Below are 16,118 nucleotides of genomic sequence, written 5' to 3' on the forward strand. Positions count from 1 at the left end.
AAAGAGCCGGTGGTTTTTGAAGAACAAAAGAAGGTGCATGTGAGAAGGAAGGAGTGTGTGAAGTGGCTGGAGAGGAACACAGGGAATGGACCAGGCAGTTCCCTGGAAGCCACAACAGGCAGTTTTGATTCTGTTCTAAGTACATTGGAAGCCACGATTCTTTCAAAAATAGCAGTCAGGTTGCTGAGTGAGAGGAGGATTGGGTGAGAGGTGAGAACGGAACAGGAGCTCAGTCCTAGGCCCATTGCCTAGGCTGCCTAAGAGATGCCAGGAATCTGGTGAGTGTGGATGCCCAGAGAAGGAGGGAACTAGATGGATTCAAAATAGATTTTGTAAGTAGATTCCATCTGGTCAAGTTTATCTCCAACCAACCACAAGAACCAAAGAAAAATTTCCTAAAGAAACACATTGTTGAAGTGAACATGAGGCTCATTTGGAAAATTCCTCCATTCACACTCTTTATTACCTTATAAAAATATTCCCACAAATAAGCAATTGCCTAATCAGACTAAACAAAGCCAAAAGATGTTGACCCTAATCCACGGCATAAGTAAAAAATTTTTAAATGTTCATTCACCCATATTTACCCTTCTGAAATTTGGGCTTGAATCAATATATGATAAAAAAAAAATTGCACAAATCTTTTGAAAGAAAGAATTCCAGGAATTACAGAACCATGGTGACCATGCTGCATACTCTCTAATAGAAAATTAGATCAATAGCTCTATTTTCACTGATTTTTAAAGTTGCAGACTGTTCTCTGCAAATGCACAATTATTGCATTCTCTGACATTTCTGGATGCCTTCAAGTGATGATCCTAATGAAAGAAGTGTATGATTTCCATTATCTCAAATAACAAAAAGTGATGTATCACTACATTGGCAGGCCATTTCAGGATGTATGTATCATTTTGTTAATGTATGATTTGTGGAACTCATACCTTAATTAATGAAGTTGTGGACATTCAAGAACAATTAAATATGAAGAAGTAGTGATGTCTGACATATAAGATATAGTATATACATGTTTCCAGTCAAAACAAACAAAAACCAGTGAAGGCCTGCCAGTGAAAGCAGTCTTATTAACATCCTCTACTTGGTGAATAATAGAACTGCTGTAGATAATGAGCATTAGAAACATCATGGAAACCTCTGAAGCCACTGCCTCTTAAATAAACACTCATTTTTATTGTTTCACTTCTTATGCCATGGTTCAATTTCCAGCAGATTGAAGAATGGTCTCTTCTTACACCTACGATGTATTGTATCTATTGTCCAATTCTTACATTTTTAATATGATGCATCAAACGAAGCACAATACACACATACAATGAAGCTCCTTTTTAACGATTATGATTATTATTGTTATGATCCTCATTTTTATTTCAGCTTCTTGAGTAAAAGCCAGTTTCAAGTTGGGCTTATGTTTCCAAAGCCATTATCTGGAGAGTAATAACATAACCACTCAACAAAAACTATTGGAAAATCCTCCCTTCTTTCCTTTTCACAAACATAAACATAAACAAAAATAGCAAGTGAGAACACTGCTTAGTCCAGAAGACACAATGCAATGCACTCCCCAGCAGGAGTAACCTCCAGGCCACCTTCTTATCACCATGTAAATGTGGCCCCAACCTTACTGAGGTTCCCAATCCTGCAAAGAAAAAGCAGTGTTGGCTTAAAACACTGTCAAGAGCACATAGAAGGAAGATTAGGGGAGTCCTGTCTGCCTACAGAATGCACAATGGGATCCGTCCTTGCTTTCTGAAACCCTCCTTAACAGGGAAGAGTAAATGGAGCCAGCCTGAATCAGGCCAAGTCTGGTACATTACTCTCCTCTAAGGGTGCCCATACCCTATTTACACCACCTAACCAAGAATCCTTAGATGGTATTTCAAAATACAAAAATGAAATACCAGTTAAGTCCTTAACCTGTGTTCAGGTGAGGAAAGAGTGAAGTGATAATCAACATTTTAAAGTCTAATTAATTAAAATTGTCAAAGAAGGGACTTCCCCGGTGGTCCAGTGGTTAATACTCCACGTTCCCAATACAGGGGGCTCAAGTTTGATCCCTGGTCAGGGAACTAGATTCCTCATGCCGCAACTAAGAGCCCGCATGCAGCAACAAAGACCCCACGTGCCACAACTAAGACCCAGTGCATCCAAATAAATAAATAAATAAATATTTATATAATTGCCAAAGAACTGAAGCTTTAGGAAAGGTAAATCAGAAAAAAAAATTGAGTCATATCTAGAATTTAGTCCAAAATGCAACTTATGGGTATTCCTAGGAATATCATAATTCACTGCTATCACTTTTTAAATTTCTTTTGTCTTTAGCACAATAATGCTTTGAAGAAATTGCAAGATATTAAATTATGGAAAAAGGAAGGAATTGAAAGTTCATTATGTTTTTCTCTTTTTCCCTGCCCCAAAGTTTAGAATGTTATTCATAAAAGCTTTCTGTACTCACATTATTTTTAAAGAAGTTTCTTTTTAAATTATAAAACTAATACATTCTCATTACCAAAATTAAGAAAATACATACAACCATAATGAAGAAATAAAATACATCCATAATCACTTCATTCAAAAAATAAGTTCTAGTATATTAAGGTGGTTCATTCTAGTCTTTGACCATATGTATGTATTTTTCATTATGCTATAAGAAAAAAGCCCCAGTATACATACATATAAACCCAAAACTCTCACCAATGTTAAACAAATTCAGATACTAAATTCAGAAGCAACCAACACTTCAATTGCCGAATTCTGCATTATACAAATCACTAAGTTCAATAAAGCTCATCCCAGCTTCTATCCCCTTACATTTGTTAACTAGTCCAGTCACAGACTAGTGAATATACTTAATGCCACTCAGCTGAAACTTAAAAATAGTTAAAATAGTAAATTTTGTTATGTATATTTTACCACAATTTTTAAAAAGACAAAAAAAAATCCCACAAGATTTTTATCTATAAGGTGTTTTTTCCAACTCCTAGACTATAAAATCCTTTCTGTCTAAAATATTCTGATTAAATGGTTTCCCTGGTACTAAAAAGCTTCCAAAACCTGATGCACAGATACTTATAATATTGTTTTTCTACCAAACATTTAAAAAAATATTCTGGAATGTTAAGAGTGCTCTTAACTCTAGTGTTATAAGCAAACTAAAAAGGTGCTTTAGTAGCTTTTCCCCATCCCATAACTTGAGTTGGAGTCCAGGAGTTTAGAAGTGCACAAGTAAACAGCAGTGAGCAGGGTATCTGCTCTAGAGGAAATGTAATTAAAAGTGCACAGAGTTAACCTACTTCACTAGGCAAATTAATTTTTTAAAAAGAAACACAATAGAAAGGTGTCATCTGAGTATTATCAGGGATCTGATTTTGCAATGCACAGCTTATATATTTCAAATATCCAAGGCACCATATGCGTTTAGTCCAATTTTATTTCCAATTGTTTTCATTCAAAACTTGTATTAATAACTGCTTGATGTGATGGTTTTCTTCTTCAGATTTGTAGTTTCTTTCAATAAAATTGAAAGCCATATTATTGCTTAACACCTAAAATATATTTTGCTTAACTTTAAATCTACTCACATACACTCAGGCTAAAAATAAATGCTCTTCCACAAGTTAGATTTGGGGGAATTTTGTAGGCTTTGTTTTATTTTTCAGTTTTAATTGGCACCATGAGAAGCAGCCAACTAGATCTTTTTTCAGTGTAGTCAAGCTTAACTTTTTCACTTCCACACCATGATTAGTTTATCATCTGGTACCTTCCTATTAAAACTGTAAAAACCAGCCTGTGAAGCCTGTGAACTTTTCTTTCAGCTTCCAACAGAGGATTTCATTGCTTCAGGAATTGAGGTGTGTCTAAGTTTTTACCTGGGAGCAAGAGTGATGCAAGCGTTTCTGGTTTAGGGTGGGGAGGACCTGCATAACAGGCTATCTGCAGACTCCTGAAGACTCTTGCTGTCCTGAAGACAGCAGAGACGCTGAGAGGGCTTTCCTTAGACATCGCATGCAGGCTGTTGGAAGGACTAAAGCAGCAGCTCCCTTGGATTTGTTCACCAAGGAAATCAGAGACAATGGCTTGGCTCCTTTTCAGAACCACAGGGGCTCTGGCCATTTTAATGGTAAGTCCTATTTTTTTCTAATAATTGCAAACTTTCCCTGTTTCCTTCCTTGTTAGAGAATGCTATATTTGACTGCTGAATCCCTATTATAAATTCTAAAAAGAGTTCAGTGGAAATAAACATTTTAAAATGAAACTGTAAAGATTACCAATTTCCCCCTTTTGTTGCTTTTTTTAATGTTGTATTTTCACATAAGAAAATAAGGCAGATGATAGAAAGGAATTTGAAAGTTGCCATTTAGCATTTCTTTAGGTAAATAATTAACTAAAGAATTAAATAATCCTGGTCTCAAGTCTATTTTCCACAACACCTTCACTTTCTTCAAAGTAATGCTTTTATTCATCTTTTTATTCATGCTTTTATTCTAATACACAAACTAAAACACATAAAAGAGAACGAGCTCTATTTTCCAAGGTTTTATATCTCTTAAGGATATGGCTAAGAACTGTACATGCCTGGTCTTGATACCTGACATGTAAGTAGTCAAAGACCATGGAATTAGAATCAAAGCAATGTTTGACTCTAGAGAAGTTGGGAGGGTTATTAAGAAAACAGCGTTTTATGTTTAGCCTTTATGTGCAAAAGACATCCAACCTTTGGGTACAAAAGAAGACAGAATATCTTATAAGCCAGTTTTTCAGAAGAGTAATACTTTTGTGGATTGGGAAAGTTTTATATAATATTACATAAAAGAGAAGTGGAATCTGGAGAGCAAAGCACTAGCCTGGATGTTACAGACTAATTTTTTCCTTAAATGTGTTGTTTTAGTAAAGAAGAAAACTTGTCACAATATTATCAGTTACACAAAGATATCAAAATAGTGAAATATACCCTAATGAATATTTTTTAAATTCCTAATACTGATTCCTCGTTTTATCAATAATAAATTGGGTTGGCCTACACATCAGTTTCCCTCATTTCCTCATCTAAAAAAATTGAGATAATTGAACTTCAAGAAGTTATAGGGAGATAGTTCTCAAGGAAGAACATTCTAAAAATTAAATATGTTTAAAATTAGAATAGACTGCCTGTGAGCCAGTTTCCCAGCCTTCCTTCTCATGGCAATGGTCAAGCAGAAAAATTGGTATCACACCCTTCTGTTTGAGTCTGTTTCTATTATGACAGGATAACTAATTGTTTTGGCAATCTAATGAATTTAATTGACCCAGGAACATTGTAAAAAGAAATGTGACAATTGTAATGACTTCCCCACTTTTCCAGATGGTCCTTTCTGAACTAAATGAACTGCAGGTAGCCTCATAACCCATCTGTCCAAGCCAATGACCAACCTGGGAAGCTAGGGGATATGTGGAAGGGAATGTCAGAATAGTGTTGTCACAGAGTGTGATGGCCACATGCTTAGAGGAGCTTCTTTCCCTGCTTTGACATGTACCACTCTCAGTTACCATTCTGGTTCTGGAGTGACTGTAAGATCCTTATACTGAGGGCTGTTTTATTCTTCTTTTTATCCCCAATGCCCACCATAATATCTGTCTTACAGTGGATGCACAATTGTCTGAAGAATGGATAAATGAATGATTGAATGAGGTCTCTCTCAACTATAACTTCCCCTCACAGTGCCTCTATAATGCTAGTCATGGAAGAAGCTATGAGGGGTTAGAACATTTTGCTCCTCTCAGGAAAATTTTACAGGCACACATACACAAACACACAAGCTATTTAAACAACAATATAACTTCATACATAATTGTTAAACTGAGAGGTCTGGACCTGCTCTTTCCAATATGGTAACCAGTAGCCACATGTGGCTATCAACCACTTGAAATGTGGTTGATCTGCATTGAAATGTGCTGTTAAGTATAAAGCATACACCATGTTTTGAAGATTCAGTATGAAAAAAAAATGTAAAATTTATCATTAATAATTTTTATGTTGATTACATATTGAAATGGCAATATTTTGGACATATTAGTTTAAAATATATTAATAAAATTAATTTCACCTTTTTAACCTTTTTAATATGAATAATAGAAAATTTAAAATTATATATGCAGCTCACATTTGTGGTTATTATATTTCAACTGGATGGTGCTGGTCTACTCTTAATGCTATTAGTGGAAGGCAGTGTCAGTCAGAGGTGAGGTAGGCAAACCAGGCTCCATGGACCAGGTGAGATTTGAGCTGCTTTTTGATAAGTATAGATGGGCCACAGGGAGATATCTTCGGTTGTCAGCCCAGCACATGCAAAGGCAGGCGCAATTACGGCACTTGCCTAGAGGAAATGGACACACTGATTTGGCTGGAATGATAGTCTGCATTGGAGAATCTGGACATGAAGTTAAAAAGGCAGATGAGGGTCAGACTGAAAAGTGCATTCTGTGAAGGGTAATGAAACCCTTTTAGAAGTGGGGAGCCACCCAGAGTTTCGAAATAGCTTGGTGATGGGAAAAAACAATGTTTTTAAAAGCACTGTGGAGTGGGAAAGCAAATCTTTTGTTATTAAAGGGTGGGGTCTGAAAGTTGGAAGACCTGTTTGGAGGTTTTGAGTTAATGACACCAACCTATGACCATACAAGTGTTGCCTAGAGAGGTAATATATGAAAGCTAAGTCACAGACTCCATTCTATGCCTGTACCACTGACTCATTCCAGGCCTTGCTTCCTTAGCTGTCAAATAAGAATAATCATATCCCCCTGACTAATGAGAATGACCACAGTAAGAATAAAGGAGCAAAGTGCACAGGAAAGTGCTCTGGAAAACATAAAGTGCTTTGTAAGACTCTAATTCCTATTATTTGTAATATTTTAGTAATAAAGATGAATCTTGATTGATGAAGCAATCCAATTTCCAGTACTAATAAATATATGAAAATTAATTTCCTCCTGAGCCCTTCCGAAAGTTAAGATTCTAAAATCAGAATAACCTTGCCAAGAAATTCCAGCCAGCCCTGCCTGACTTGAGCAAAACTTAGGAAAGATGTCATTACTTCCACCTATTACCGCTCCCACTTGCTTAATACCCGAAACCGGTTTTCACTTAGAACACTCAATGTCCATGACGTTCCTCATAAACTTCTTAGCCTTTGTCTCTTCCTTTCCTGTTAAGAGTCATTCTGGAGCTTCCCTGGTGGCGCAGTGGTTGAGAGTCCGTCTGCCGATGCGGGGTACACGGGTTCATGCCCCGGTCCGGGAAGATCCCACATGCCGCGGAGCGGCTAGGCCCGTGAGCCATGGCCTCTGGGCCTGCGCGTCTGGAGCCTGTGCTCCGCAGCGGGAGAGGCCACAGCAGTGAGAGGCCCGCGTACCGCAAAAAAAAAAAAAAAAAAAAAAAAGAGTCATTCTGATAGCCTAAGGTGAGGGCTTGCTTTGGAAAGTTCACCACAAGAATTACATAGGCAATTGGCTACTATCCCTAATTATACTATGAATAATTGAATTTGTATAACATGCACATTTTTCTTGCATGGCCACTGCACAGTTGGCCAGGCTCTACACTGCACAATGCCAGGAAGTGCATTCACATAAACTACAATGTGAACAGTGCCCCCTGGAGCTGTGCAAGGAGCAACCTACTCAATTGTATGGTGGAGCTCTGGTTCTTATCTTTTTCTTTTTCTTTTTTTTTTTTTTTTTTGCGGTACGCGGGCCTCTCACTATTGTGGCCTCTCCCATTTGTGGAGCACAGGCTCCGGACGCGCAGGCTCAGCGGCCATGGCTCACGGGCCCAGCCGCTCCGCGGCATGCGGGATCTTCCCGCACCAGGGCACGAACCCGTGTCCCCTGCATCGGCAGGCCGACTCTCAACCACTGCGCCACCAGGGAAGCCCTCTTATCTTTTTCTGATGCTCAAGAAAGAGAAAGTCCTTACGTGCCTTGACATGAATAATAATAATAAAAGGTCACTTAATATCACAGTGGCTCTTTTACACCTTTTTTTAAAAGTCTGGACAAAAGTAATTAACACTTATTAAGCAGTTACTGTAGGCTAGGGATCATCTATATGCTTTAGACGTGTTAATTCATTTAATCCTCACAACAAACCTATAAAGTAGAATTATTATTTCTATTTTACAGATGAGGAAACTGAAAAATTAAGTAATGTTCCCAAGTTATTCAGCTGGTACCTGGTGAGACTGGGATTTTAATTCAGGGATTCAGGATCCAGTGTCCAATTTTCTATTGCTACATTTGACTGCATCCTACACAGTATTTAAAATGAGCTCTTGAAAACAGCCATGGGTATTTGTTTTCACCTCTATCATGACACAAGGCTTAACTTTCTAAATTGAGCTTACTCTAAACATCAGTTATTAAAAATTGAACTGTCCTAAATTAATTTTTAAGTAATTAAACATGTATCATTTTTTTCAATTAAAGAATTTGCCTTGATTAATACAAAGCTTATTAAAATACTTCCAGGTTTTTAAATTTTAATTTTAAAAAGTCTCTCTATATATAAAGCTATGAGGTATCATAAAATATAAATCACTCATTTCTTCTGAATTGTACATATGAAATTTATTCCAACATGTATTGAATGACCTCTATGATCTGACACATAAATAATCTTTGTACTTAACCAATTATAAAAATAATATCACCAACCTATGTATATATATTTCATGAATTTTTCCAAAAATAATTAATAATTTTAAAAAATCAAGTTTAAAATTTGTAATGATTTCTTTGAATTACCCAATTCATTCTATAAATTTCCCAGAGGGGAGTGGGTGTGATCCACTCTTATCCCATTCTGAGAAGAGTGGCCATGCCCTAGCCTGGCTAGGACTAGCTCCGTGGATCCAATGCACAGTCTAATAGTCTGTCCTTCCCCACACTAAAGTATCAGATTACTCTAAACAAAACCTTGGCCAACTCAGTAAAAAGCAATTGTTATTGTATATGATATTTAAAAATCCAGTCACCCATATCCTCAAAATATATTTATTGTGGACCTACCATACTCAATAGGAATCTTAATGATATAACTACATACATTTTAATTAGCAAATAGGGCATGTGAATATCAAATCACTTTATGTCATATGCTTTTTAACCTAATAATCTCATTTGCTTTTAATAAAATATTTCTAATTCTTACGTATGCCAAGGTATTTAGACCATATCAATGCTTTAAAAACCATGTAGTCAAAATTATAAAAATAGGGCTTCCCTGGTGGTGCAGTGGTTGAGAGTCTGCCTGCCGATGCAGGGGACACGGGTTCGTGCCCCGGTCCGGGAAGATCCCACATGCCGCGGAGCGGCTGGGCCCATGAGCCATGGCCGCTGAGCCTGCACGTCCGGAGCCTGTGCTCCGCAACGGGAGAGGCCACAACAGTGAGAGGCCCACGTACCGCAAAAACAAAACAAAACAAAACAAACAACAACAACAAAAAATTATAAAAATAACCAGGAAACAAAGGGAAGAAAGAAAAGTAAAGAAATTCTCAAGATATGGAGTGTTTTCTCCACATTGGTATTTCCTAGACTCTAGGCCACAAAAAAAGAAAACTCAGTTGATTTACATTGTCAAGAAGCTATTGAAATATTTATTACATATTCAAAATACTTATATGAACAAAGTAACTAAAACATCTAAGTAGCCACATATAAGTATTAATTAACTAAAATAGGAAAGATTCTTTAAAACACTATTCGAAATAATGTAAGCCTATGATTATATGTCTCAATACACATATAAAGAACACTGCATTATTCAGAAGTGCCCCATATTCCTAGAAATACAAAAAAATCCCATTTTCACAATATTCCCTAAAATTGGAGAACATTCTTGTTGGCCTGACTTTAAAAGAGAGGATGGGAAACAGTAAAGGTCTGGCTGAGTGACTTCTCTAAGGGCTCTGATTCATTGAAATGATTGAACAAGTAAGAAACACCTGTCTGCAATGCTCATTTTCCATAGTTCAGGGTTTGTCCTTCCTTTGCTTCCCAGGAAAACAGAAATCATGTCTTAATGTCTACTAGAAGAATCATTCTCCGTGGGGCTAGTACAAACATGATTCATATTTTCTGGATGACTCTTTCTGGTTTTCCTGTAAAAGAGATTGTGCCTGGTCCATCCCTCCTCTCACGTGTGGCTGAGTTGTTCTTATGAACTGAGAAAGTAGTACAATGACTACATTGCTCTGGTCTTTTCTCCCAAGTAACTCAGGATATTGTTTAATAAAGAGCAGCAAAGCTGTAAAATCATTTTGAGACCTGTTAGAACCACAAGTAATGGTTCTTTTTCATGACAATTTTAAAAAACACCCTTTGAAATAAAGATTTTACTGAAATTTTTAGAATGGAAGGGTCCTGGCATTCTATGTCTGGTATGATTATTCCTTTGGTTCAGACTGGGACCTGCCTCTTTATTATAACCTTCCAAAATAAACAATGTAATAAATCTACATTGTTTCAGGAATAACTGCAGCCTTTGCCAGGAAGAAATCTAAACTGACTATCATATAACTTTCTTTCTATGACTAGTTTTTTTTCTATTTATTTACATTGACTTTGGTTAGAATCTAGTGTAGTGGTGATGTGCACGCTTTAGAGTCAGGTTGCAGGGGTTCAAATCCTGGCTCTCCTGGGGCTGTTAGTTGGGGCAAAGTACTCATCCTCTCATGTCTCCATTTCTTCATCCATGAAATAAGGATTACAATAATAGAATCTCCTTCAGACGACTGCCATACTAAGTGAGAGAGTAAACATAAAGCTCTATGAATAGCAACTGGCACAAAAAAAGTGATTTTTTTCTTCTGATTTATTTTTCACAATCTTTTCCCTAACAGATTCTCTTCAGATTAGGTAATCCGTGAGTCACAAAACATCTGCTGAGGGACAGGTATTGTACGAATTGCAAGAAGAAAAATAATACAGAAGCAATGATTTGGGAAGTTTGCAATTCTCTTGGCTTGATATCACAATGCACATAAAGCCATAAGAAATAATAAATCATGGTAAACCATTACGAGCGAAACTGCATGTTATAGAATATGTGTTGTACAAACTGAGAAAAGGAGACATCAGTAAGGACAGTTTCATGGAGACTGTTGGAACTTGAAATCATCTTAAAGGATGAGGAATATTTAAGTGTGTGAAGGGAAAGAAGAATGCATTCCAGGGGGAAAATGACACAGATGAAGGTCCTGTACGCCCTTGAGAAAGTGAAGACCCTGGCCCACCTGGCTTCATTTTACCTTTATTTTTAGTTTTTTTCAGATCAGTATGAATATTAAGCTCAAATTTAAATTGAACTAGTAAGGCAGAGATGCGCAGATCCATGTCCCACAGAAAACAACACTAGTGGTTGGAATAGCATATCCCGATCTTTTACGTTTCATTCTCTAAATTAGACTAGTTCCTTTCCACTCTCTCCACTCTTATATGACTATATGCCTTACCTTGCAATTGCAACTAACTAATACAGCACTGCCTTTGTACAAGTCAGTAGCGTAGGTCATGGCTTTTAATAATCTCCTATGGCACTTTCTGAAGCTTATCACAATGATGCTCATCATTGTTTCCCAAAGCAATAGCTTCCATAGCTCCCGGGAAGTGTTTATAGAGCAACCAGGTAAGAAATGTCGGGTTGCTGCAACAACTGTTAGAATTTTGAAAAGTCCAATAGATTCTCCTGTGTATCATTGAAATGCTGTAGTCAGATTAAAGAACTGAAAGAACTTGTTTATACGAAGAGTATTTTCTTTTTTTTGGAAGGATTTTGCCCTTCGAATACTGCATCTCCAAATCCACTTCTTTTGAAATAGAAACAAACTACAATATGAACAGCAGAATGTAAAAACCAGGATTATTATCTTATATAATTACTTATTTGAAGAATTCACATTTAATTTGACTTTATTTAAATGTCTACAGGTGGTCCTTTTGGTTCATGGAGAATTGAGAATAGAGGTAAAGTATGAAAAAGTTTTTTGTAATTAAAGTAACAGTTTAGTTAAAAAATTAAAATTGTACTCAGGAAAAATAAATATTTAATGTTTTAAATTATTTAATAATTTAATTGTGAAAATATAATTAAAATTCTAATTGCTAACCTAATCATATTTAAATACTAGCAAGAATAAGTGTCATTATTGTAACTTATCTCATGCATTCTTCTTATCTTAAATAAATTAACAGGTTTTCATTAAACCTGTCTTTTATGCACAGAATAGTTAGACGTTGTGGAATATATATAGAAAATATAAAATATAATTAAATGCTAATATTAAAAATCATACAGCTCTGTAGCTATTCTAGTTATTTAATGTTTCTTCTTTGCTTGACAGTGTGAGGGAGAGAAAATTAGATATTTAACAGTCTGAGAGATCTTGAAACATAGGAGGCTCCTCAACCTAGGTGTCTATAATTAATACTCAAAGCAAAAATTTCCAACAATGTGCATAATAAAATGGAATCCCTTTTTACATAAGACAAAAGGACAACATGGAGAATATGAGACAGCGGTACAAGGCAAAAGGAGATACAAACGTGAATGGGTGAAATTTGCAAGACCCTGCAGAGAAGAAGAAGACAACTCAAAAAGAAATCCAATTGCCACAGTAAGTCTTATGAGCAGAAGTAACATTTTCAGAATAAATGTACTAGATGTAAATTAAAATAATATGGCAATTCCAATTAGCAAAATGCAGACTGAAGAGTCCACAGAACAAATAACCTGGTATCTTCAACAAAACAAAAAACACAGTAATAATAGTAATAACAATTTAAAAGAGAGAAAGATGAAGGAGCTATAGCTTCTAGAGTAATAAAACATAATTAAGAGACATTTCAATCAATTTCAATGGCTACACCTTTTTGGATTCAGATTCTAGCAAACAAATAGAAAAATTATATAGAAAGTGCTTTGTTTGGGGCAGCAAATTATGCTCAGAGAATAAGATTTTTATCAGTAATTTATTTAACACGGGTTCACTGCAGGAGTTATAATAATTTCACAAGCCAATAACATATAAGATAATGTCTCTCAATAAACCAATAAATACCGTACTCCTAACCACAAGTAGATTAATCACACTATTGTTCCAGGCAAGGGAGAGGTTAAAGGAATAGAGTACAAATGTAGTTGAGTTGTACTTTTCTACAAGTTGGTTCTTGGGAGAGCCAGTTTAGTCAACCACAAGCTGATGTCCAGTGCAAAAACACAAGCCCCTTATCACTAGAGCACGTTACTAGGGAACAGAGGCGGTGGTACTGGCAAGCAAGATCGTGGTTTTCACCACTGCCAGGCAAAGAGCTGCCTTGCCCAGGCAGGAGCTAATAATGCCCCAAGGTCTTCAAGAGAGCTATTTAGGTCAGCAAAGAGTTGCCTTGCCCAGACTGAACACTCTCAAGAGGTCCTCATAATCTCTTGATATTTAAAGCTTAAATGTCCCCCAGCCATTATGGCTGCTCCACATGTTCGTATCAATAAGCCCCCAACATTGCTCTCCAATAGCTGAGCTACTGAGTGTTTATTGACAGCCACGGATGTCCATGACAACATCCTGACACAGCTTTCTCAACATAAGCAACTTCACTCTTAGAACAAAACAACTGTATTCTTAGATTTTTTTTTTTAAGTGGATTTGAAATCATACCATACCAATACACAGCAATAAGATAATTAAAGATGGTTGACAGTCAACATTGGATTGGCCATGTATTCAGAATTGTTGAAGCTGGGTGATGAGATATATCAGGCTCATTATATTCTTCTAACTTTATAATATATTTGAAGTTTTCCCTATTAAAAAGTTTAAAAAATAATAATAAAAGCAATGCATTCTAATATTAACACTTACTATATAATCCCTTCCCCTTTTTTTCTCCAGCTCCTCCTTTTTAAACTAAAATAAATGTCTTTTTTGTTTTTTTAATGTTACCTGCGAAGGAAGGGAGCATCCAGAAGTAGCCTTGTCAATATTAAGTGTCCTTGACTTTCTCTCAACCTTTTAACATCACCATGGTGACCACAATCTGGGCAAATATTCTAAAGCCAGAATGATTAACGACACATTGGTCCATAGTGGTCAACAGAAGCAAAAATTTGAGTTTATTTCACACTCCTACTATCTATCAAGGCAAAAAAGGAAACAGCACAGTGTCAAGAAAGTGTGAATAAAATGAATAGCTGACTTGAGAGTATGGAGGAGAGGAGGGGAAGGAATAGGCCTGAGTGATGATCACCTTAACATTTTCGGTATTTTGGGCTACAGATTACTTCAGACTTCAAAGCAACCCAGAATATTACCTACCACATTTCTGGAATAGGAGTGGATCAGCCCCCTTTGGGAATCTTCATTATTGACAAATACACTGGAGAAATTAACATAACAGCCATAGTTGATCGTGAGGTAACCCCAAGCTTCCAAGTAAGTTTGTGTCTTCGATATCGGCCACCCTTCCCCTGGTGCACAGTGGCTTTAGGGGGTTAATTTAGAAGAGAGATCAGTGCATGAATCCATCCACCGACAAATAACAATATTAGTCCCTCTACAAAGAGCCTCCCCTGGACTTCCCTGGCAGTCCAGCGGTTAAGACTCTGCGCTTCCTCTGCAGGGGGCGCAGGTTCGATCCCTGGTTGGGGAACTAAGATCTTGCATGCCTCGCAGCATGGCCAAAAAATTAAAAAATAAAATAAAACAAAGAGCCTCCCCTTATGGTTGTGCCCCTGAAGGAATACCCCAGGAGGGTGCATGAGCGCTCAACTCCAGCACGCTGTTTGCCAAGAGCTTCATGCTGCCAGGAGACACGTAACAGCCTGCAGGAAGGGGCAATTTGCCCAACTGGTACGCCCAGAGTCAGCACTTTTTCCTGCTTTGTCTCCTCTCTGGGGAAATACTTTTCCTCTTTGCAGAAAAGCACTGTACATGCCAGGAGAGGCCTTGTCTCTACAAGTTTTAATAATAGGCAAACTAAAGTTTGTAGAATGTTAATTAACATTTCCCCTCCTTTTCTAGATTACCTGTCGTGCTCTCAGTGTCCTGGGACAAGAAGTAGAGAAACCACTTATAATAACAGTCAAAATTTTAGATATAAATGACAATGCTCCAGTGTTCTCACAAAGTGTGCTTACGGGTGAAATTGAAGAAAATAGTGCTTCGAGTAAGTCTTAACTACCATTTTTAATTTTTTTTTTCAGATACAAGTATCACTATAGTACATCATTTTTACAAGCTAATTTATCCTCCTAGTTTCATCAGTAGTTTTGAAGAAAAATTCGTCGAGATAACCTGAGTCTTCCTTTCTAATATTTGTGGTTGAGCTACTTGTCCACTGCCAGTGTACTATATTTCCAAGTTGTGATTGTTATCAAGTCAAAGCTTATCCTAGTCACAAAGCTAAGGAGGTGGCTTTAGGCAACCTGGATGCATCAGTTGGGCTTTTTTAGATTATAAGGGACAGAGATACACTCATTACTTGGATAATGGGGGGGAAGGGAGAATTATAAGTCCAACCAGCAAGGGAAAAAATAAAGAGAAAATAGTCCCAACCTCAACACAACCAACCAAGGCTTAGTGAGAAGTGGAGGATTTTTACGGAAGGCAGCGCAGCTCACCTGATTGACAGAGACAGTAAGAGATATTGCAAGTGACATGTAATATTTTTTTAGCACACAGATAGTTTTTTTGTTTTTTTTTTAATTAATTTATTTTTGGCTGTGCTGGGTCTTCGTTTCTGTGCGAGGGTTTTCTCTAGTTGCAGCAAGCGGGGGCCACTCTTCATCGCGGTGCGCGGGCCTCTCACTATCGCAGCCTCTCTAGTTGCGGAGCACAGGCTCCAGACGCGCAGGCTCAGTAGTTGTGGCTCACGGGCCTAATTGCTCCGCAGCATGTGGGATCTTCCTGGACCAGGGGTCGAACCCGTGTCCCCTGCATTGGCAGGCAGATTCTCAACCACTGCGCCGCCAGGGAAGCCCCACACAGATAGTTTTAAGATTTTTTTTTTAATTTTTTAAATAGATTTATTTTATTTATTTATTTATTTAATTTTGGCCGTGCTGGGTCTTTGTT

The 16,118-nt window shown here is 37.1% G+C and overlaps 1 protein-coding gene and 1 long non-coding RNA gene across 5 annotated transcripts in view; one reads left to right on the forward strand and one right to left on the reverse strand.

The window, feature by feature from the left end:
* The window catches only part of LOC132436214 (uncharacterized), a 263,185-nt gene that overhangs the window by 153,495 nt on the left and 93,572 nt on the right, over nt 1–16,118 (reverse strand). The gene's annotated exons all lie outside the window — the stretch shown is intronic.
* The window catches only part of LOC132436212 (desmoglein-3), a 31,516-nt gene continuing 18,840 nt past the window's right edge, over nt 3,443–16,118 (forward strand). Inside the window, 5 exon segments of the mRNA XM_060028849.1 lie at nt 3,443–4,138; nt 11,980–12,015; nt 12,537–12,665; nt 14,322–14,477; nt 15,066–15,210. Of these exon segments, the coding sequence (XP_059884832.1) occupies nt 4,091–4,138; nt 11,980–12,015; nt 12,537–12,665; nt 14,322–14,477; nt 15,066–15,210 (514 nt within the window). The 5' untranslated portion in view covers nt 3,443–4,090.

Source organism: Delphinus delphis, chromosome 13 (assembly GCF_949987515.2).
Source record: "Delphinus delphis chromosome 13, mDelDel1.2, whole genome shotgun sequence".
Taxonomy (NCBI): Eukaryota; Metazoa; Chordata; class Mammalia; order Artiodactyla; family Delphinidae; genus Delphinus; species Delphinus delphis.